The following is a 23,651-nucleotide window of genomic DNA, read 5'->3' on the forward strand; positions in this document are numbered from 1 at the left end:
TGTATCTGGTCTGGAGTCTCTTTTAACTCTATCTGTGGACTTGGTGACTTGGGACTGGCCCTTTTAACCAAACCATTACAGTGTATAGGTGTATAAGGGTGGGGCACCATGTGTGGGCTGGATACCAAGCAGGTTTTATGGTTATAACCTGAGGGCATTCTCTGGAAAACTGAACACATCACGATTAGATCAAACTGGTCTTGGGAGAGTCTGGGGGTGGGGGGATTGAGGACGGGAGTAACATTATCTTGTCACCTTGACAATAGCCACCAATTTCTGTCCCAAAATGTCATGGTGTGTGTTTTGAGGGTGTGTTTGTATGTTTGAAAGAGAGAAAAGAAGGGGAGTGTGTCAAAGCAGACATTCCACAGGATCCTTATGTAAGCTCAAACTGAACAATATGTACTCACAAACGACAAGCAGAGACCGAGAACAGGGAGAGGGAGTCCGTTTCCTCCAACTAACTTACTAAACATTTGAAAAGAGTTTACAGTGGAACTACTGAGGTGTTGTGGTCATGGAGCATCCAGCTGAAAGACACGGTGCGTGTGGTGTGCTTGTGTGTTGAATACATTCACACTGTAAATGTTAGTTTTGCATCAGAGGATGTGTGTGTGTGTGTGTGTTAATACATGTATATGATAGGTAGTACACAATGGCAGCCTTATTCATTTGTTAATCTTAACTTTTTCCTCCTAGTACTGACTTTGCTGAAAGCTACTTTGAGGAAAAATGGACTTACTACTATGACTGAGATATGTGGTTGTCCCACCCAGCTATATTAAGATGAATGCTCTGGATAAGAGCATCTGCTAAATGACTACAATGTAAATGTAGGGGGGAGTTGGTTATGAGGCTCTCCAGAGAGTTGGTAGGGAATGGTGTGCAGTAAACGCCTGCACAAATGGCTCGGGACAGGAGCACCAGGTCTGCTAGATTAGGGCAGCACCCTTTTCAGGATTGTCAGTACCAATGTTCTCATGAGGATTGCAAACTGTTTAGAAGGTTTGTTTGCATCTGATTTGTAAGCCCACTTAGGCTATTTTCATTCTGTTGTAATATTGTGTAGGCTTAGTGTTCAGAACTGTATGCCTACATCGAGTAGCAAATACTTTAAACCAAACAGATGAAAATAGTGCGAAAAGATTCTGGTTTTAACATGACCAACAACTTTCTGACCAAGGTTCGAACAGTGACCAGGTTTCGGACAGATTAGCCTGCCTAGAGGTTGATTGTTTCAGCTGTTTGTACAGCCTCCCAAGTATTTTAATGTGATTTTCATGTGTGCTTGGCAATGTGTGGCTCATTGTGCATTTTTGCATTTGCTGTTTCTTGCTATGATTTGTGGTCATGTGAGTGATGTTCTGGATGAGCAACATTTAACACAAAATAACCCAACCCATTCCCCCAACTTGCACACTGTTTTTCAGCAGATTGTCCTATGTCACAGGTAAGGTACATTTGTCGCAGGTAAGGTACATTTGTGAAAGGCGTTGTCCCTCATTTCCTGAGTAGGCAGAGTAGTCGGCAGTTTTTAAATGCCTCCATTCTCTCTAAGAGCCTGCTTAAACCGCCCATGTAGGGCTAACGAGTATCCCCCTGGCAACCAGGCAAAGTCACTGAAAGCCAGGATTTGCATGGCCTGTAGCCTTTTAAATCCCTCTCCCTCAGTCCGCTCAATCACACGGTAGTGTGTGTGTGTGATTAGGTGTCAGCCAGTTCTCCTAGTAAAGAGCTCCCCTTCTCTACCTGATGCTGTTCTATTGTTACTGGGGCGGGAGGCAGCTGGTGATGGGGGAGGGGGGCGAATCGATACAGTATCGATTTTATTCATAATTCTTTTGCAAAGTAGCATTAGCGAAGGCTAGTTTGATCATCCATTTTTAAATAGTGAGCCAACATTTTTTTCAGCACTTATTTCCATGACTAATCAAAACTACTTTTTTCATGCTCTCTCTCTGTAGCAGGCATATAGTGAGCAATATGTTTGGAACATCAAATCGCAATAAAATCGCATTATGAAATCGCAATACGCAATACATATTGAATTGTGAGAATCGCAATACAAAAATCATATCGGCAACTAAGTATCAAGATAATATATCGTGAGGTCCCTGGCAATTCCCAGCCCGAGAGGCAGCACTATAATGACAGCCAAGAAGGATGCTGGGTAATGTCCCGTTGGCATGGTGTTAACAGAGCCTCTCCATATGAGTGCCTGAATGTCTTCTGGCTGGACAAGAGGACAGCTCTAAAAATAGCCCTATTTGCTAGTTCAGGTCCCATATCAGGTTCCGGCTGAGTTTGCCAGGAACAAAAAGAGGAGGAGGGCACAGAGGTTTGGGGGAAGGAAGTATACGGGTGATAAGAGACGCACGGAGGCTTTTCCCAATCGGACTGGTCAGGGGCAGTCTGCACAGATGGAAGAGCCAATAGTCGAACCCACCCGGGTGCTTGAACCCGCAATGGTTGTCGAACAGACCGAAGGTAGATGGAGCGACGCTGTCACATAAGAACTTCATCCGGAATGAGGAATATATAGATATATACATATACGTTGATTCGACCCGTGGCATCTTCTTTTGGTGATGGTAGAGAAACCGTTGTTTTTCTGAGGGGTCCAGACCTTGGGTTAATACTTTGGCTTTTGTTCTGCTCAGCTTAGGGACGAGAAGAACAAAGGACACAGCTCTGTGGATAAGGATTGGGCCTAGTGTTTGGGTTGGTTTTGGTGCAGATGAGGAACAACTTTATTTAACTTTTAGAATGAAACATCAGAAACTGTAGTGTGTGGATGGATTTGCAAAAAAGTTACGTTGACTAATTGGTGCATTAATTATGACAGAGGGCAAGGGGATATTTTGTTGGGACTTACCGAGACATATTTTTATAACTGTCACGACATTGACATGAGCAGGTGCTGTGTATCTGAATATGGTGCATCTGCCTATGTGTGAATGGTTTGACCTAGCTTGAGGGTAGGGGACTCGGCACCTGTTCATTCTTCCATTGCCATCTCTTCGAATACATTGATATTTTTACCCATAGTGCTCTGTGTACAGTGTCAAATGCACCCAGAATAACTAACTACTCTACTGATTTTGTATTGTTGCCTTTAAGGACAACCATAGATTTTTTAGGCTTTTGCTTGAACTGTCACACACTGAATTATAATTCAGTTACTTGAAAACTCTCGGCCTATGTTTAATCCTCGTGAGGTTTGTGGCATTCATTTGGTTTTCGTGCTATTTTTAGTCAATGCTTTATATACCATTTGTCTTGTAAGTGGCAAAAGAAGTAGTCAGTGGCATGGGTTTTCTCTATTCTTACCCATTTACTTCCTTTTTTTGTATATGAATGCAATAACAAAACAACATATAATCTAAAGTATTATGGTGTAGTTTCTCTCTTAGCTGTCAGCTTCTTTTAACTACAAAGGCTTTCTGATTGGGATAACATTTAGGCCTGTATTTTGACCATCTCACAACTCAAATGGAACAAATTGCATTTGTGTGAAGCCGTTATCCTGTACAGTATTGGCTTCAGATCTGACTCTTTTCTCTCTCGCCCACCATTACAGAAGGCAAAACACAGCTAGCCAGTAAGAATGGCAAGAAGCCCGAGGGAGCAGGTGGAAGCTCCTTCTTCACCTGGTTCATGGTGTTGGCCCTCCTGGGGGTCTGGACCTCCGTGGCCGTCGTCTACTTCGACCTGGTCGACTACCAAGGCACCATCGGTAAGTGACACCGTGACACGAAAAACAACTGTTAACTGTAGGAAGGCTACACTTCCTACTAGCTACAGCAAGCAGCCTGTCATAGTCTGTTGACAGAACTTTCAGCCATCGCCAGTCACAAACGTCATTGAGGAATAAACCAAAGTGATACGGAGTGCTTTGATGCATTTTAACATGCATTTTAACATCAACATTGAACTTTCAACTTTTCAACCTTGATGTTGTTTTACCTTTGGTGCATGTGTGCACATGCTCAGTGTGTGGCTCAGAATATGCCTGTACACTAATCATGTTTGGATTCATGTTTAAATATTGTCATTTCTCTAATGTGAATGTTTTCGTCTGGTCTTAATCTTGCATGCAGCCAAGGCAAAGGACATGCACAGTACCCTCTCTGAGACACTGCAAGGTATGATATTTGTGCCTATGATCATGCCCCCAAATGATCGTGTCAACCATTTCATTCACTAACCCTCCTGTCCTAATTGAAATAATCAATTTGTTTCCCATACATGTCATCTAATCACTTGCTTTTGACTCAATTCTTATCGAAGAAAAGATAACTAATCTTAAGTTTTGCATTAGTCTTAAATTAACGTCATAGGAGAGACTACCTTCACACTGTATTTCTAATTATTAATACCAATTAAATAAGTTTCCACTGCCATAGATGCAATGTAAATGAACAAATGTAATGCAAAGCTGGGAAAATAATAATTTCCTTTTTTTTAATGCTGAGCTAGACAATTTATAAAAATAATACTTAGCCCCGCTATGTTGTGATTATACCTCATAATTAAAAGTAAATAAATATTGAAACGCTAACATGATACTATAATGCTAATGAGATTTTACCAGAAACGCTAGTATGATCATTTAAATAATTGCTCATTATAACATCGCTAATGATAATTAATAGCAATTTAACGATGTTACTTCTGGAAATGCAGAAATGAATGTTAATGATTATACTAATAATCATGTAAGAATAGTGGCAATGAACATGTTATTATAACTTAAATACTATTGTTTCCCACATCCTGCTTTCGATTCAATTGCATAATGTATTATCCCACCTCATTTCACCATTCATACCCAGCCCCCATTGACCCGTGGCTAAAGACTGACTCCTGTTTCTTCGCTAGGTAAACTTTCGTCCTATGACGCCGATGGAGATGGTGACTTCGATGTGGAGGATGCTAAAGTATTACTAGGCAAGTTCATCGATTTTACTGGATTGTTATTTATTGACGTGTTTGTGTGATAATCAGTGGAGGCTGGTGGTCTGTACTATAGGAGGATGGGCTCATTGCAATGGCTGGAATGGCAGAAATGGAACAGAGTTAAATGTGATTTCCATATCGTTTGTGTTTGATTCCATTGCAGTCATTACAATGAGCCCATCCCAATGAGCAGCTCCTCCCACTAACTGATTTGGGTTTTGTTTTGCATGACTGACTTTGGTATCCCGGATGTCTACCACAAGACTATTTTAGTCAATTGTACCAAATGAACTGAACAATGAATCCACAAGGTCTGCATGTTGTGAAATGGTGTCTGGAATTGGATTCCATGCTGACCGTTGTGTTTCAGGCCCACACCACTGACATGACATCCATTTATCAATAGACATGCGCCACAATTACCACAGGGCCAAACTGCTGCATGCTTTAAGAATAACTTAACAAGGACGTAGATGTGGTGTTCTCTCATCTCAAAGTCACTTGTCATGTCTTAAAGTTGCTATTTTCTTTATAAACAAAAGGGAGAGAACTTACTTCAGGAGTGTTTTCTCCAAAGAGGTGGTCCCATGTTCTGATATTGTCTCCTCTGCCGCTCTCTGCCATAAAGACTCCTGCTCTGCTTTGTCGCCCAGACCACTGCCTGTCTGGCACGGCTGTTGTCCCCCTGCTGCTAGTGATAGATTCTGTAGAGTCCCTCTGCATGCTCCTCTCTAGGCTATTCTATTGCTATCCTCTCCTCTCTTTAGTTTCTAACTCTGCTTCATGCGACCTTAGACCTACATATAGTTTCCCTTGCTGCCTAACCTCGCTTAACTTTCCACCCTCTCCTTTCCTCCTTTTTTCCTGCTCTACCACATCTTTCTCCTCTTTCCTTTTCTCCCTCCCTTCCTCTCTTTCCTTGTTTTCCCCTCTTTGCGTAGGCCTGACCAAAGATGGCAGTCAGGAAAGCTCGGACTCCTTCGAGGAGGTCCTGGATATGTTAGCGGAGGAGGGCTCTGATTGGTTTCAAGGCTTCTTCACCTTCCTCTATGGCCTCATAAACCCGTTTGAACCATTTGAGGATGAGGAGGGAGCAGCGGAGGAGGAGGAAGAAAGTGCTGGCACTTCTCAGACTGACGGGGTTCTGGGAAAGGGTTGTGTGATCTTAGGTCTCCACAACCAGTAACCAGTAGCCATATCCCTCTTGGTATGAGGTCCCAACTTGTTTCTCCTTTAGACTTGTTTCCCATTGCTTGAAGAGCAAGCGTTTGTGGAAAAGCCCTCAAAATCACCAATCCCTAGAAGAATACTTTTTAAAGGGTTTTATCATGGCACAGTCAACTCCCCAAGTCTCTTGTTGTAGATTTCCTATAGAGGGACGAAGACTATAATGCCTTCAAGATTTTTGGAGCACTTTCAAATGCAGAATAATGCTTTTCTAGGATATGTGCATTTCCACTGAGAAGACTGCTTGCAATACCCAGCAAACTACGAACTTATGCAATGAACAGTTGCACTTTGCCAACAGATGGTTGTCTCCTTTTTCCAACCACACTACTGCATGCCCTAGGGTCCTAACCACAACCACACTACTGCATGCCCTAGGGTCCTAACCACAACCACACTACTGCATGCCCTAGGGTCCTAACCACAGCACACATTTATCCACTTAGCAGGAATTATATTTGTATTTTTTTTACTTGAGTTGTTCATCATTTCGTCTTAGTTTATTGAAGCTTGTTGAAAGGTATTTTTTTAAGACATTATCAGTGACGCATTCCCTCGTTATGGTATTTCTTTGTCTCTTGTCCGTGTTAGGATTACTATTCATTTTTCATGTTTGTTGGTTTTTAAACGTCTTCAGGTCAGCTATTTGTCCCCGTCTTTCCATTTTTGTCTTCGTCATCAATTTGTTAAACACAATACAAATAGTGTACATTTGTGTCTGGATAAGTAGTGCATTTTTATGTATTGGCCAAGAGTCTGCACCTATTGTCGTCTACTGTTAGATATTCAGAGACCGGCTTGATGAAGGACTTATTACACAGGTGTTAATCATTTCTTTTGTTAAAGCAAACCCCTTGAGAAAGTAGCTTTTGGCTGTTCCTTAAACCAATTGTCTAGAAAAAAACAGGGTTATGAAATATGAGGTCGTTTTGGGAAAGTGTGCTCCCTGTTGAGGATTCCATGCATTTGGAGCCTGACTCAATGGCTAAAATGAGTTCAAGGACTTTTACCAAATTCCACACCCCATGAACATTTTACCTGATTTGAGACACAGAAGATATGGCATTATCCTCATGTCAACCCCAATGTCATAACCTCAACCCCAGATCTCTGAAACAGATCAGTGCTGACTCACACTCACACCCTAAAGAGAGTCACCCAGCTAGATTAGTCTTTAAATTGTAGCCTATAGGTGGAACTCAACAGCTGGAGAGAGAAGTTCCAGTCATTTGTAGTTGCATGGTAAAAGGAATGTGTAATCTATGACAACATTCTATGTTTTTTTTGTAAACAAACACAGGCTTCTAGTAAGTATTAGCAAACACAAATGTCTGGCACAAAAGGTACAAGGAATAGCACTGTTAAAGATGCAAGAAACCTGCTCAACAAGCTTTTGGGTGGAGCCCATTCAGATTTCATATTGGCTTCAATAATTTAGACTTGACTTGGTGCTCAAGTCCAATGACTGAACAACGACAGTATAGCTACATAACAGGTTCAACTGGTGAGGTTAATGGTGGACTACCATCTATTGTTTTATTTGGTCTTTGGCACCATCGACGGAAGGGTCAATGATCCTCAAATTGAATGACTATGAATCCAAATGTATCGGTTAGGTGTAAAATTCCTTACACAGTCATGTTACACTCACGTGGTCGTCCTTTCCGAGTTGTACATACTCCTACAAGTAATGTGATGAAACCATCAGAATAGGACATATGGGTAAGCACTATGCAGTTGTGCGTGTGTTAGCATGTGTTGTCTATGAGGTGTAGCATGGGCATGTTTTGAGTTGTCAAATATTCAGATATTTTTTTTAATGGTCACCTGATTGTTAGCTACTAATGCCATGTTCCTTTTTAAAAATATCAGATGAACCTCGACGCGATCGGAAAAGAGCGAGACACAGAGGTACCCCCCCCCAATTATCTCTGCTGAGAGTAAAACGTCAAGAAGCTCTGAGTAGCTGACTGAGCCTGATGTCTACTTTTTAGATGTGTGAATGCATGGCATCACATTCATGGAAAGCTGGTCTGCTGGTTAGAGAACCTGTATATCCTGCTAAAATGTTGAAAACTTAACATGACTAAGTTGGTGATGATTTCTTCCAGTAGTCATTGTTTTTTCTTTTTCCTATCGACTTAGTTGAAACAGAATCTCCAAAAACAAAGTTCAAGAAAAATAAGGCGACAGAAGGTTCTTGGTCGTGGATCGATGTCCAGATTGCTTTGTAGGTTGCCTAGTTGTAGAATTTTGTAAGCTTTTCCGTGTTTTGCCTATATGATTGAGGTCTGGCTCATTTTGTTTTTTAAATCATACTGAATTTGCCCCTAAATTGTAACTACACCCCAGCTGCTATGGTACAAATTACTCTTAATACTCCAAAAGCTGTATGTCGAAGGCTTTACTATTAGATTGTGAAAGCTTAGCCCCGCTGGATAATAAATATTTGCCTGTGTGTAAGCTTGCCAATGGTGTCAGTGAAAGCTGAGCGAGGTACAATTACTTCCCTCTATCTGTTATTGGTTGAGCTTGGTTTTGTTCTGTTGTAACAGTTGCTCTCCCCTACTATTGGTAGGCTTTTCGATTCGGCTGTTCCTATTGGTGGTTGAGTACCAAGCAGATACGCCCGTCTGAGACTATAACCGTATTTAACTTGTTGTTTTCCTAAACCTCAGATGAAAATCCAAGACATGCTGCCAAGAGAGAAGCCCAAAAAGGTATTGCATGAGGAACCGTGTGTGTTCCAGTGTACAGTAGACTTTGAACTAAAAAGGTCTTGCTTTAGTTCTAATAACCACATTGTGGTATTTAGAATGTGTATTTACTAGTCGAATGAAGTTTGAATTAATGTTGAATTGAATTGATGAAAATTATGGTTAGGCTTCTTGGTATAAATGCTTGAATTGGTTTCTAGCCGCATGCTCTATTTGACTACCGCTTTTGTAGTAATAGGGTATTTGGTATGAAATAATTGAAATTCACCCTGTCAGTGGTGTGCTAGGTGTTATATTGGACGGCATCATGTAACTGTTGGACTAACTGAATCCCATCCGTGGAGTAAGAGGTGTCAGACCACACCCCTATATACCTTATATTTTGACAGGGTAAATTCTAGCGACACCTTTCTAAAGTGCAGAAAGATGCCACTTGCTGTTATCCAACACTCCCAGTCATCAAATCCAAATACCCAGGGTGCTTTGCAACCTACTAAATGCGTGCAGTGTGATCCTAGCAGCCTGGCGGCAATTTTTTTTTTAAACAGCTAAACGGTATTCTCGTATCCCAGAACAACCTCTGACCAAAGATGTGGGCTGGAAGCTGAGGGAGGCCCTGAAACAGCAGCTAGCCATCATCCATGAGCGAGTGGAGGCCAAAAAGATTGCCAAGATGGCGCTGGCCGAGGTGAGGAACATCCTGGCCAGGGAGGAGGAAGAGAAGGTCCTGGGGCTGACGAGGGATGAGTCGGCAAAGAAGGCCAAGGTGGCGGTGGCAGCTAGGATGAAGGAGGAGGAGGAGAAGATAGAGAAGGAGGAGTTTGAGAAGGCCTTGGAGAAGATTAGGAGAGACAAAGAGCAGGAGAAAGAGAAGGGCAAGAAAGATAAGAAGGAGAAGAAGCCAGAGAAGAATTCAGGGGCAGAGGCAGTGGGGCAGAAGGCAGAGGCCAAAAGTAAAGAGGCCCCCAAAGCTTCTGCTAAAAAGCTCAAGGTGTCTGATAAGGGGGTGAGGAAATGATGCGAGACTCTTCACACCTGCACTGATGTTGGTGATCATTCTACCCCCCCCCCCCCCGCCGGTGACAGTGACACAGGATGTTAAAAGATTAATGAGAAACCCCTCCTGTGAGAGGTCTCACTCCAGTTACAAACCTCTGCGAATGGGAGTAGGAAACCCCCTAGTATGCAGGGTGCCCATTCCCGCAATGTATAGTGCATATTGTTTTAGCCACTCCCTGCTTGTGAGAATCACAATGCTGTCCTCTATAGAAGTATGAACTGTTAAGTAAACGGTGTCAAGAGGACCACAAAGTGCTATAATCTTACATCAGAAAGATTGCTTTCTTTAGAGTCAATCTAGAATACATTAGTAGAATTGAACAAGGACGCAATCATTTATTTAGCATTTAGTGGAGATGGAAGTCGTGATTTCATCAAAGGGGAAAAGTATAGATTTGAAAGGATCAGCTGTGTGTGTTCCGTGTTAATAAAGTTGCTGGATACTTGAAGGTTTCCTGTCTTCAAGCGCACTTGTCTCACACGGTTCAATAAGATACTTTGGTGTTACACAAATTGGCATCACATGCATTGTGTTGAAAAGGGAACTTTCTCCCATTTCTACTGGAGCACTCCTCTTTTGTTCTCCTATCCTGATCTCTCTCTTAGCACTGTAGACCTCACTTTTTCACAGCATATTGGAACACAATACAAATTCAGTGTTGAAGCGCAAAAGTAAACCCAAATCAGCCTTTAAATGTTATCTTTTTATTTTTGTCCTTTTGAATGTTTGTTTTCTTAAAGTTGATACGTAATACCTCCTAGATCTCAATCCTAATGTTACTATATTATTACTAGCCATATACATGAATATTACTAAGCCACCTAACCAAATACAGTATACATCATACAGAGTTGTGGCCTTGGTAAAGGCTCTTCTGAACATGACTTGTTGCCATGTCATCCTCATCCCCCTGCATCACATGTAAAACCCCCAGGACTGAAAGAGAAGGCTACTGTCGTCTTTAGCAGAGAGGGAGCACCAGAGGAGTCTCCTGCAGCACCTGTGGAAGAAGGTACAACTCCTGCGGGTCTGCACACACACATGTGCACACACACAACAGCATTTAATTGTAGTAGATGGCAAAGCTCATAAGAGGTAGCTTATGTGTGCCTGTATGCTCTCTCAATGAAACCCACCCAAAGGAGAATACACCGGTAGCATCGGTGGTGGGCAAATCCCTTGAACACCATACAGATGCCACAAACACATTTACATTTGAATCATTTAGCAGACACTCTACCACACTGTTGCATACCTTCTGTACATTAAGAATGTGACCATACTCAAACATAGCCTACTATCTAATTTCCTCATATTACAATTATATTACTTTCCCATGTCAAACGTTTATGCAGTATCCTAATTGCTTAAACATGCAAGTTATTCCTCACTATTTTTATTGAATTTGAACTGGGGGCTGGACTAGACAAAATTATAACTAGAATATCACAAGCTCTCTTTAAGGCTGACTCGCTCTTAAGGCTGACTCGCTCTTAAGGCTGACTCGCTCTTAAGGCTGACTCGCTCTTAAGGCTGACTCGCTCTTAAGGCTGACTCGCTCTTAAGGCTGACTCGCGTTTCATAAAGACTCGATGGTCTTTATGAAACCTTTAGCATCAGTAGAACTGTGTCCACCACCAGACACCCACATGGTGCTGCTATAGCTATCTATGTCAAGAGTTAACCAGTAAAATCATCGTACAAACATGTAGACTCTTAATTCCATATGTCTGCCACCTGTCCAGTCTATACATGTTTCCCCAGAGGGGCTGTCATTGGTTGAGGGGACATAAGCCTCATATACCATTTATCCATTGGCTCTGATAATCTGTTTTTGCCAAATACCTGGCACTGCTGTGTACACGACATGCTTTCACCTACTGTCGATTAGACACCTATACCTGTTGTGACATAATACAAACTAATGTACCAGAGCTATACCTACCATGGTTTTAGTCTGCAGTTTCTGGACTGTAGGTCTATAGGTTCATGATTTATTTGAGCTTTTAATAAAGGAGCATACACTTATTCTTTATTGACACAAACTTAGCAGTTTCTTAAATGTGTCTCAAGGAAGACATTTGAAAAGTTCTGTGCTAGAGGAAAACTATGAAGTATGCCAGGTAATGCCTTAGTTCAAGTTAAGGACCAGGTGGATGGTCTTAACGGTTCCCCTCTGCTCCCTTATCTCTCCCCGCTGCCCCTTAATTCAGCCACACCAGAACACATTGTTGAAGAAGTGATCGAAGCCGCCAAAGCAGAGGAAGCTACTGCTTTCCCACCAGGTGTGTGTGTGAGCTTGACAACATTTTCTAAGATGTTTGAATGGATTGTGGCTTGAAATTGTCAAGTTTAAAACGAAAAATGTCAACCAATATTATGGACTCGTATAACTTAGTGTCATGTTCAAACTTGCTTTAGTTGGCTTTGTCAGGAAATCCACGTTATCAGCTAAATTGCTTACCGCTGTTTTTTCCCTACAGAGCCTGAGGAGGAAGAGCCTGAGGTGGATGAGGAGGAAGAGCCTGAGGTGGATGAGCCTGAAATCTTTGAGGAAGAGCCCGAAGTTCTGGAGGATGATTCTTCTCCCTTCGAGGAGCATTCTTTTCCCTTCGAGGAGCATTCTTCTCCCTTCGAGGAGCATTCTTCTCCCTTCGAGGAGCATTCTTCTCCCTTCGAGGAGCATTCTTTTCCCTTCGAGGAGGATTCTGTCTTCGAGGAGGATTCTGCTCCCTTCGAGGAGGATGAGCCTCAAATCGAGGAAGAGCCCGAAGTACTGGAGGATGAGCCAGAGGAGGAGGAGGAGGAGGAGGTTGTTGAGGAGGCCGTACCTGTTGAAGAAGAGGCTGCTCCTGTGGAGGAGGTAGTTGCCACTGTAGAAGAGACCTTCGAGGAGGAGGCTGCCCCCGTTGAGGAAGAGGTTGTAGAGGAAGCCGCCCCAGTCAAGGAGGAAGCCGCACCTGAGGATGAAGAGGATGAACCTGTTGAGGAGGTTGATGAAGAGGCCACACCTGAGGAGGAAGAGGATGCACCCGTTGAAGAGGAAGCCGTCCCAGTTGATGGGGAAGTCGCTGCCGTGGAACAGGCTGTTGAGGAAGCGGCCACCCCTGCAGAAGAAGAGGCTGCACCAGTTGAGGAGGAAGCTGTGGAGAAGGAGCCAGCAGCAGAGGAGACATTGGAAGAGGAGGCAGCACCAGCAGAAGAGGGTAAGGAAAAATAATCCAGAACAGAACAATAGGCTTTATTCCAGGTAGGCTTAATCTGGGTCTAAAAAGTATTGACCCAAAAATCCTTTCAAGTGCTGACGAGTCATTTCTCTTCACACTGCTCACACTGTTGAACGCCAGTGCTCGTGCTGAAGTGTATGACACATTATCTGCTGAAAATAGCTACATGTATGTAGAGAGATCATGCACAGGCCCTTCTCACATCTCATCTTGCGGTAGTGAATAGGGCACTCACTGTCTCCTGTGGGTTTTGCATTGCTTATGTCACCTTTTGGAAAATAATAGATTCAATCAGTTTTTTGGAAAATAATGGTGTTTCCTTATATCCATTGTTGCTTTGCTCCAAAGAAGAGGTAGAAGAAGAAGCAGCAGAAGAAGAAGAGTCTGAACAGGAAGCAGAAGCTGAATCAGAAGAAACTCAAGAGGAGGAAGAGCTTCCAGGTGTGTGTGTGTGTGTGTGTGTGTGTGTGTGTGTGTGTGTGTGTGTGTTTGTGTGTGACTACGTATGTGCACATGCAAGCGTATACAGTTGAAGTCAGAAGTTTACATGCACCTTAGCCAAATACATTTAAACTCAGTTTTTCACAATTCCTGAGATTTAATCCTAGTAACAATTCCCTGTCTTAGGTCAGTTAGGATCACCACTTTATTTTAAGAATGTGAAATGTCAGAATAATAGTAGAGAGAATTATTTATTTCAGCTTTTATTTCTTTCATCACATTCCCAGTGGGTCAGAAGTTCACATACAGTCAATTAGTATTTGGTAGCATTGCCTTTAAATTGTTTAACTTGGGTCAAACATTTCGGGTAGCCTTCCACAAACTTCCCACAATAAGTTGGGTGAATTTTGGCCCATTCCTCCTGACAGAGCTGGTGTAACTGAGTCAGGTTTGTAGGCCTCCTTGCTCGCACACGCTTTTTCAGTTCCTGACTGATGTCTTGAGATGTTGCTTCAATATATCCACATAATTTCCCATCTTCATGAAGCCATCTATTTTGTGAAGGGCACCAGTCCCTCCTGCAGCAAAGCACACCCACAACATGATGCTGCCACCCCCGTGCTTCACAGTTGGGATGGTGTTCTTCGGCTTGCAAGCATCCCCCTTTTTCCTCCAAACACAACGATGGTCATTATGGCCAAACAGTTCTACTTTTGTTTCATCAGACAAGAGGACAGTTCTCCAAAAAGTACGATCTTTGTCCCCATGTGCAGTTGCAAACCGTAGTCTGGCTTTTTTTAATGGTGGTTTTGGAGCAGTGGCTTCTTCTTTGCTGTGCGGCCTTTCAGGTGATATCGATATAGGACTCGTTTTACTGTGGATATAGATCATTTGTACCTGTTTCCTCCAGCATCTTCACAAGGTCCTTTGCTGTTCTGGGATTGATTTGCACTTTTCGCACCAAAGGACGTTCATCTCTAGGAGACAGAAAGCATCTCCTTCCTGAGCGCTATGACGGCTGCATGGTCCCATGGTGTTTATACTTGCGTGCTATTGTTTGTACAGATGAACGTTGTACCTTCAGGCATTTGGATTTGCTCCCAATGATGAACCAGATTTCTTTTGATTTTCCCATGATGTCAAGCAAAGAGGCACTGCGTTTGAAGGTAGGCCTTGAAATACATCCACAGGTACACCTCCAATGACATAATTTTAGTCAAATCAGCCTATCAGAAGCTTTTAAAGCCATGACATCATTTTCTGCAGTTTTCCAAGCTGTTTAAAGGAACAGTCAAATTTGTGTATGTAAACTTCTGACCCACTGGAATTGTGATACAGGGAATTATAAGTGAAATAATCTGTCTGTAAACAATTGTTGGAAAAATGACTTGTGTCATGCACGAAGTAGATGTCCTAACCGACTTGCCAAAACTATAGTTTGTTAACAAGAAATTTGTGGAGTGGTTGAAAAACAAGTTTTAATGACTCCAACCTAAGTGTATGTAATCTTCCAACTTCAGCTGTACCTCCAGATGTTGCAACCGTGAAAGTAGTTTACGTTCATTCTTTCTTCAGTGCTCTCTTTCTCTCTGTGTCTCTGCGTCTCTCTCTCTGTCTCTCTCTTTCTGTCTCTCCCTCAACTAACTGCAACTGTTGCTTTTCTGTTGCAGAGGAGGTAGATGAATTTGATGAGCCATTTGAGGAGTTCACAGGTTGGTGCTAAGATAACTCAGTCGAATGTTCTAACTAGGAACAGCTTTTCTCTGTTGTATTCCTTCATAGTGGCCATTGATCCTGTTCTCTAATAGCATGGCCAGTAGTGCTGCTCTGTAGTTTACTCAAGACTGTTGAAGCTGTTTTTTAGTTCCAACTGTGGTTTGTTTTGTTTCTACAGAAGAGTATACCGAGGTAGAAGAACAGATTGAAGATGCGCCAACAGGTAAACTTTAACTAAGAATCAACATTTCACAGAATCTACATTTTCCAGCTGGATGTAGCCCTACTGTACTGAGTACATAATCATTGTTTAAAACTTCTTATGGCGGCAATCTCGTTAACGGGATCGATATGACAACAGCCAGTGAAAGTTCAGGGCGCCAAATTCAAACAACAGAAATCTCATAATTAAAATTCCTCATACATATATGTATCTTATACCATTTTAAAGGTAATCTTGTTGTTAATCCCACCAATGTGTCCGATTTCAAATATACTTTACAGCGAAAGCACCACAAACGATTATGTTAGGTCACCGCAAAATCACAGAAAAACACAGCTATTTTTCCAGCCAGACAGGAGTCACAAAAAGCGGAAATAGAGATAAAATGAATCACTAACCTTTGATGATCTTAATCAGCTGACACTCATAGGACTTCATATTACACAATACATATGTTTTGTTCGACTAAGTCCATATTTATATCCAAAAACCTCAGTTTACATTGGCGCCATGTTCAGAAATGCCTCCAAAATATCCGGAGAAATTGCAGAGAGCCACGTCAAATAACATAAATACTCATCATTAACTTTGAAAGATACATGTTTTACATAGAATTAAAGATACACTTGTTCTTAATGATTTCAAAAATCTTTACGGCAAAGCACAATATTCAATAATCTGAGCACAACGTTCAGCCACAAAAGTTAGCCATACAGTTACTTGCCAAATTGTGCAGTCAACAAAACTCATAAGCATTATAAATCTTCACTTTGCTGATCTTCGTCGGAATGCACTCCCAGGACTCCCATTTCCACAAGATATGTTCGGTAATGTCCATCATTTATGTCCAAGTAGCTACTTTTGTTAGCGCGTTTAGTACACATATCCAAATGCTCGTGCAGGTCCAGACGAATGTCGGACGAAAACTTCAAAAAGTTATATTACAGGTCGAATATACTTGTCAAACGAAGTATAGAATCAATCTTTAGGATGTTGTTATCATAAATATTCAATAACGTTCCAACCGGCGACTTTGTGTCTATAGAAGTAATGGAACGCAAGTCGATATCATGTGGAATGCGCGTGACCAGGACCTGGCTCTCTGCCAGACCACTGACTCAAACAGCTTCCATCCGGCTCAACATCACAGTAGAAGCTTCATTCAACGTTCTACAGACTGTTGGCATCTAATGGAAGCCGTAGGAAGTGCAAACAGATCCATATCCTACAGTGTTTTCAATAGGCGATGAGTTGAAAATCGACCAACCTCAGATTTCTCACTTCCTGGTTGGATTTCTTCTCAGGTTTTTGCCTGCCATATAAGTTCTGTTATACTCACAGACATAATTCAAACAGTTTTAGAAACTTCAGAGTGTTTTCCATCCAATACTAATAATAATATGCATATATTAGAAACTATGACTGAGGAGCAGGCCGTTTACTCTGGGCACCTTTGTGCACCTTTCATCCAAGCTACTCAATACTGCCCCTGCAGCCATAAGAAGTTATGTTTTCCCTTTGGATATTAATCAGCAGTACAGTATCATACTGTATCGTATCATGCTATCTAAGAAAACGTGTCCCTAGAAACCCAGCTTTTCCAGTGAGTCTGACCTTTGGGCTTGTTTCCACAGCAGACAAAAAATAGCCTGTCTGTGTATGTTGTACGATAAGATATTCCTGACTTCGAAGCCCATGCCAGGTAGGAAACGCTTGATCAATAGGTAGTGTTGTCTAAAATGTGTAGGCCTTATGGCTCGTTCTGCCAAAGAGAAGACCCATTGGTCACACTATTTGGCGTTATGGTTTTATTGTGTTGTGTTGAAGCTTAATATGGACTTTGTGTAAGCCATGTTGACTGTAATTATTGGTCAGTGGATTAATCCTATCAAGATAGGTTTTGTTCAAAGGACTTAACTCTTAGCTAGTGCTAGCCGTGATCCTCACCTTAACCCTTACTTAAACTTACCTCGTAAATTTCCATTTCAATAGGGTTACATCAGTTGGGATGTCCCAAGGATCCCGTTTTAGACTTTTCCCTTAACTCTTCCTTGTGGTGTGTAATGAAGGCCAGTGCAGCTATTTGTAGTGTAGGCTGTAGCTCCCCCTTGAGGCTGGTTTATGAAACACAGTTTATAAAATGGCTCGAGCAATTCCACTCATTTGACATATTTACATATCGTTTAACTTCTCTGGGGCAGGTGGGCCGCCGGCCAATAGCCAGGGAAAATACAGCGCGCCATATTCAAATAACATATAAAAATCAAACTTTCATTAAATCACACATGTAAGATACCAAATTAAAGCTACACTTGTTGTGAATCCAGCCAACATGTCAGATTTCATTAAGGCTTTTCGGCGAAAGCATAAGATGCTATTATCTGATGATAGCACAACAGTAAACAAAGAGAGTAGCATAATTCAACACTGCAAGCACGACACAGCGCAGAAATAAAATATAAATCATGCCTTACCTTTGACGAAATTCTTTTGTTGGCACTCCAATATGTCCCATAAACATCACAAATGGTCCTTTTGTTCAATTAATTCCGTGGATATATATCCAAAATGTCCATTTATTTGGACAGTTTCATCCAGAAAAACACACCTTCCAACTTTCGCCAAGTCACTACAAAATATATCAAAAGTTACATGTAAACTTTACCAAAACATTTCAAACTACTTTTGTAATACAGCGTTAGGTATTTTTAAACATTAATAATCGATCAATTTGAAGACGGGATGATCTGTGTTCAATACAAAAAGAAAACAGACTGACGCAACTGAAGCGGTAGGAACTGCAAGCAAGTCCATTAGAAATCTGGTGTCTCTAAGAAAACTCATTGAAAAGACAGTGCGATCAAAAAAAATCAAATTCTGAATGGTTTGTCCTCAGGGTTTTGCCTGCTACATAAGTTCTGTTCTTCTCACAGACATGAGTCAAACAGTTTTAGAAACTTCAGAGTGTTTCCTATCCAAATCTACTAATAATATGCATATCTTATATTCTGGCGATGAGTAGCAAGCAGTTGCATTTTGGCATGCTATTGTTCCGAAAGTGAAAATGCTGCCCCCTGCCCTCAAGAAGTTTAGAGGATTTTTTGATCCTATTAAACAAATTATTGCAAGATTACTTATGATGTGAGTAGAACTGAAATGGAGGGCATCAAGCCTGTTTTTATCAATTTGATTGTGCTGTCATTTTGTAATAATTACGTAGTAATCATATCCATTGTATTAGTACATTATGTCGTCTAAATATTTTCTCTACAAGATTGTAATTGAAATATTAACTAAATTGAATGATAACTTTGATTTGAATTCTGCTGTTGTACTCCATCACTGTCACTTACTGACCTCACTATCTTCTTCCCATAGAAACGTAGAGCCTGCGGTGTCAGCGCAGTAAGACGGAGCGAGGACCAGCCCACCAAGCACGTACAGCCGTGCTTCCCCACCTCCAGAGAAAGAGTAGCGTTGCCACGACTTCCGCCACTGTCTCCGTTTTCTCACTCACACACTCACAATTTAGTTTTTCTTCCGTTAGTGTAAAATCACACTGTTCCATTACTTGTTTGATTAGTATGTTGTTTTTCTCTCTTGCCTTTTTGTTTTCTTTTCTGTTCTACTTTGTTTCCATGATTTTTAGTTTAAAGAATTCCCATTTCCTATACTGGAACGTATCAATGAATTTCTCTTCCGGATGTAGGTAGATCAGGTCAGTTGTAGGTTGGTTTTCCTTTCCTGTGTATAACAAGCAGAGGCACGTGTTGCTTTGCTAGTCAAAGATGTTCACATGTCTGAACCGAGTTCAGCAGTGTGGTTTCACCCTGTTGAATCGTGGGTCAGAACTTTAACATTTTTAATGTTTTTTTTTTGTTAAACATGAAGGTATTATGCAAAGCTGCACTGATCTTTCGTGGCAATTTCACTCTAAGTTTTATATTCCCAGAATGTAGTGAGTCTACTACACGTGGAAGGTAAACTCGGACAAGTCAGGTGACGTGTTGGGCGAGTGTGTGTGAGCTTTGGTGTGTATGACTGAGAATGTGTGTAGATGTTTTGTGTGTGCGTGCGATTGTTTGTCTGTAGACATATCGCTTTGAAAAACAATCCCTATTAGCCGTAGTTCTCATTAAGATGTGTTTGAGACTCTTCCTCATTTCGTTTTTGTTTGTTCCAACTCCTAGTACCTCTCACTCTGATATTTTTAAAGTACTGAAAGTGTTTTTGACTCACTCAGACCTCGAGCCACAACAGTGAACATCTTTTTCTATTTCTTAGGATCTATGGGAACACATTTATTTTCTAGCAATGCGAGTTTTATTTTATTTAAACTTTTTTGTTGTTGTCTCTTTTGGACAGTATTTGGGTTGGAAGTAAACTATCCAAATGGAAGATATGTTGGCGTATGCTATTTTGTTCTGGGAAAAAGAGATACAAAAAAAATACCGGGAGACGAGGGAAGGGCAGGGTCTCGGGAGTAATGGTCGTAACCCTTAGGTTTAGCTCAGTGTGGATGTAGCTGCTCTGGGCTAACGGTCTGACACAACCCCACCCGGTCTTCTGGTGAAACCCCACCCAGTCTCCCAATAGGTCTGCCACACACACCTGGTCCAACAGGAATCTGATTAATCAAAATTCATAATTCAATACACTTAAACACAAAACAAAAGTCTGCGTCAACAATGTTCATAAACTTTTGTTCCATTTCTCTCAAAATGTACAGTTTCACTTGTATATTAACTGGCTCTAGCCCAGGGTAAGTGCTTAATTTGGAACAAAGATTTATGAATGTCTGTGATTGTGGAAGATTTTAGCAGACACCAGGAACACATCTTGTTGTTGTCCCTCTGCCTGTGTTTCAGTGCAGCCCCTAAAACCAACTGTAACCAACTGTTCAAAGAGAAATGCTGTAGTACATCTAGAATGGAATGTGACCGTGTAACCTGTTAACTCTAATGTCCTAACGACACCCAGCTCGAATTTGGCTAGCATTTACTATTGACGTTATTGTCATTAATGTTGTCATTGTTGTTTTTACTACAAGGACAATGCTAGCTCATGATCTGGACTTGAGGCTGGACGGTTAAGATCATGTTTATTATTTAGAAGGAGTTACGTGTTTAGTCTGCGTTCAAACTCCTCCGTAATGTTTCTGTGAATTCAAATTGGTGTGTTTTATTTTTTTTATCTTTCCATTGTAGCAGTTTTCTGTGCATTGTGGTAATAAGGGGCGTGCCAGATGATATGATGCTGATTTAATGTGATGGACTGTAGGAAATGCTGCAATGCAAATCTTTTCTGGGGGGAAAACGGTTTGTTTTGACATATAAAACAAGTCAAGTGGTTGCAATATAGTTCCTAGGACATATTTTGTCTTTTTTCTATAACACTAATGGGTATTTTTCTATTCCCTAACACTTTTGAAGTTGATGTGAATTTTTAACGTGGTGTTAATTTTACATTATAACAAACTTTACAAGATAGATATCTGTTCTAGATTTTTAAATAAAAATACACTTTCTAGGATCAAAACTTTTTTTTCCTGAATGTTAAAGAAAGTGTTCAACTTTTTTTCAAAGCCATATGTGAAAGGTGGGGCACTGCTGCTCAGAACAGACTTGATTAACTCCAAGGGAAAGCCATTGCACAACTAGCAATAACAGAAAACATCACTACAATAGGCAAAAAAGTTTTTAAATGATTGTGAAAATGCATCCTGTATGCAGGGTTGGATGACTGTCACAGTTTCTGTAAATGTTCTGTTGAGGGGCTGCAATAAAGGTTTGGGACAACACCATGGTGGCCTTTATTCTCATCCTGGGCACAGTAGTCCACCAAACCATGCATGGTAACACTTTTATACTAAGTTACCCTTTAAGTCTGAAAAGAGTCAGTATGTAAACCGTCATTCGCAAGCACCAAAGTTGTTTGTTAATGTCTGTTTGTTAATTACTTAGACTTTACACCCCCCCCCCCATTAAAGGGTACCTTATAGTAAAGTGTTACCCAGTGCACTACACAATTACACAATCATCTGAGAATATTACCACAATACGAGGCAGCTTTGATACAGAGGTAAAGCAGCAAGAATAATAGAAACTCTACTGACCCACTTTGGTGTAACCTAGTGTGCAGTATAAACTATATCCTTTGTAAAAGATCTTGCCATATACTGTACTTCTATGCCTTGTTCCTCGTTCCACCACCAGATTGCACGTTTTGTAAAGTTCCGAAAGAAATATGCTATGTCGAACAAGCATGCCTCTGACATGTTCAATAAGGAATCACGTCGTCGCTATTCGTGGCATTTCTGTCTGCAACGTTTGACAACCTTTGGCAACGGAATGTGGCACAGAAAACCTCTCTTTGAAATCCTCAACCAGATCCATTTTTGCCATTTGTAGTCCATCCGTTCACAGGTGCAGGTGGAGATTCTCAATCCAAAAGTTCAGGCAGGCCTATCGTTTTATTATATAGTAGCCTAACATGGATTATAGGTAAGTATTAAAGGGTATTGTGCGATTTTTATTTTATTTTTATTTATTTATTTTATTATTATTTTTTTCCTCCGCCTTATTGCTTCACTTTGGGCAAGTTCATTTTGAATAATTGAATTGTTGCATAATCTTATTTTCAGGCAGACTTATGCTAATTGACGTAGACTTACAGTGCATTCAGAAAGTGTTCAGACCCCTTGACTTTTTCCACAATTTGTTACGTTACAGCCTTGTTCTAAAATTGATTTTTAAAGAAATGTCCAATCTACACAATACCCCATAATGACAAAGCAAACGCAGGTTTTTAGAAATGTTTGCACATTTATAAAATAAAAAAAATGGAAATATCATATTTACACAAGTATTCAGACGCTTTACTCAGTACTTTGTTGAAGCACCTTTGGCAGCGATTACACCCTCAAACCTTCTTGGGTATGACGCTACAAGCTTGGCACACCTGTATTTGGAGTTTCTCCCATTCTCTGCAGATCCTCTCAAGCTCTGTCAGGTTGGACGGGGAGTGTTACTGCACAGCTATTTTCAGGTCTCTCCAGAGATGTTTAATCGGGTTCAAGTCCGGGCTCTGCCTGGGCCACTCAAGGACATTCAGAGACTTGTCCCGAAGCCACTCCTGCATTGTCTTGGTTGTTGTCCTGCTGGAAGGTTAACCTTTGCCACAGTCTGAGGTCCTTAGCGCTCTGGAGCAGATTTTCGTCAAGGATCTCTCTGTACTTTACTCCATTCATCTTTCCCTCGATCCTGATGAGTTTCCATTCCCTGCCTCTGAAAAACATCCCCACAGCATGATGCTGCCACCACCGTGCTTCACTGTAGGGATGGTGCCAGGTTTCTTCCAGATGTGACGCTTGGCATTCAGACCAAAGAGTTCAATCTCGGTTTCATCAGACCAGAGAATCTTGTTTCTCATGGTCTGAGAGTCATTAGGTGCCTTTTGGCAAACTCCATGCGGGCTGGTCATGTGCCTTGTACTGAGGAGTGTCTTCCATCTGGCCATCTGGTTTTCCAGAGGAACTCTGGAGCTCTTTCAGAGTGACCATTGGGTTCTTGGTCACCTCAATGATCAAGGCCCTTCTCCCCCGATTGCTCAGTTCTAGGAAGAGTCTTGGTGGTTCCAAACTTCTATCATTTAAGAACTGTGTTCTTGGGTACCTTCAATGCTGCAGAAATGTTTTGGTACCCTTCCCCAGATCTGTGTCTCGACACAATCCTGTCTCGGAGCTCTATGGACAATTCCTTCGACCTCATGCCTTGGTTTTTGCTCTGACCATGCACTGTCAACTGTGGGATCTTATATGGTCAGGTGTGTGCCTTTCCAAATCATGTCCAGTCAATTGACTTTACCACAGGTGGACTCCAATCAAGTTGTAGAAACATCAAGGATGATCAATGATAACAGGATGCACCTGAGCTCAATTTCGAGTCTCATAGAAAAGGGTCTGAATACTTTTGTAGCCCTTAAATTGATTTGAATTGAAAACAGAGGCTACAAGCTGCAAAACTCTAATGATCGCTACTGATAAGCAGATGTAGTGTTGCTGTAGTTTTTCACTGTACAAA

General features: G+C 41.4%; 1 protein-coding gene across 7 annotated transcripts in view; it reads left to right on the forward strand.

Moving 5' to 3' along the window:
- LOC129823948 (aspartyl/asparaginyl beta-hydroxylase-like) overlaps positions 1-21,370 on the forward strand; it is a 29,230-nt gene extending 7,860 nt beyond the window's left edge. The window contains exons 1-12 of one of the 7 annotated variants that reach the window (XM_055883086.1): positions 386-542; positions 3,581-3,736; positions 4,101-4,145; positions 4,882-4,950; positions 8,865-8,906; positions 10,898-10,975; positions 12,177-12,248; positions 12,447-13,169; positions 13,539-13,631; positions 15,302-15,343; positions 15,526-15,570; positions 18,949-21,370. In XM_055883086.1, coding sequence (XP_055739061.1) covers positions 518-542; positions 3,581-3,736; positions 4,101-4,145; positions 4,882-4,950; positions 8,865-8,906; positions 10,898-10,975; positions 12,177-12,248; positions 12,447-13,169; positions 13,539-13,631; positions 15,302-15,343; positions 15,526-15,570; positions 18,949-18,956 — 1,398 coding nt within the window. In that variant the 5' untranslated portion in view covers positions 386-517 and the 3' untranslated portion in view covers positions 18,957-21,370. Of the gene's footprint in view, positions 1-385; positions 543-2,252; positions 2,488-3,580; positions 3,737-4,100; positions 4,146-4,881; positions 4,951-8,864; positions 8,907-10,897; positions 10,976-12,176; positions 12,249-12,446; positions 13,170-13,538; positions 13,632-15,301; positions 15,344-15,525; positions 15,571-18,948 lie in introns of those variants that run through there. The other 6 variants (XM_055883084.1, XM_055883083.1, XM_055883082.1 and 3 more) reach the window with 6 other exon arrangements.
- Positions 21,371-23,651: the final 2,281 nt, after the last annotated feature.

Source organism: Salvelinus fontinalis, chromosome 26, assembly GCF_029448725.1.
Source record: "Salvelinus fontinalis isolate EN_2023a chromosome 26, ASM2944872v1, whole genome shotgun sequence".
Lineage (NCBI taxonomy): Eukaryota > Metazoa > Chordata > Actinopteri > Salmoniformes > Salmonidae > Salvelinus > Salvelinus fontinalis.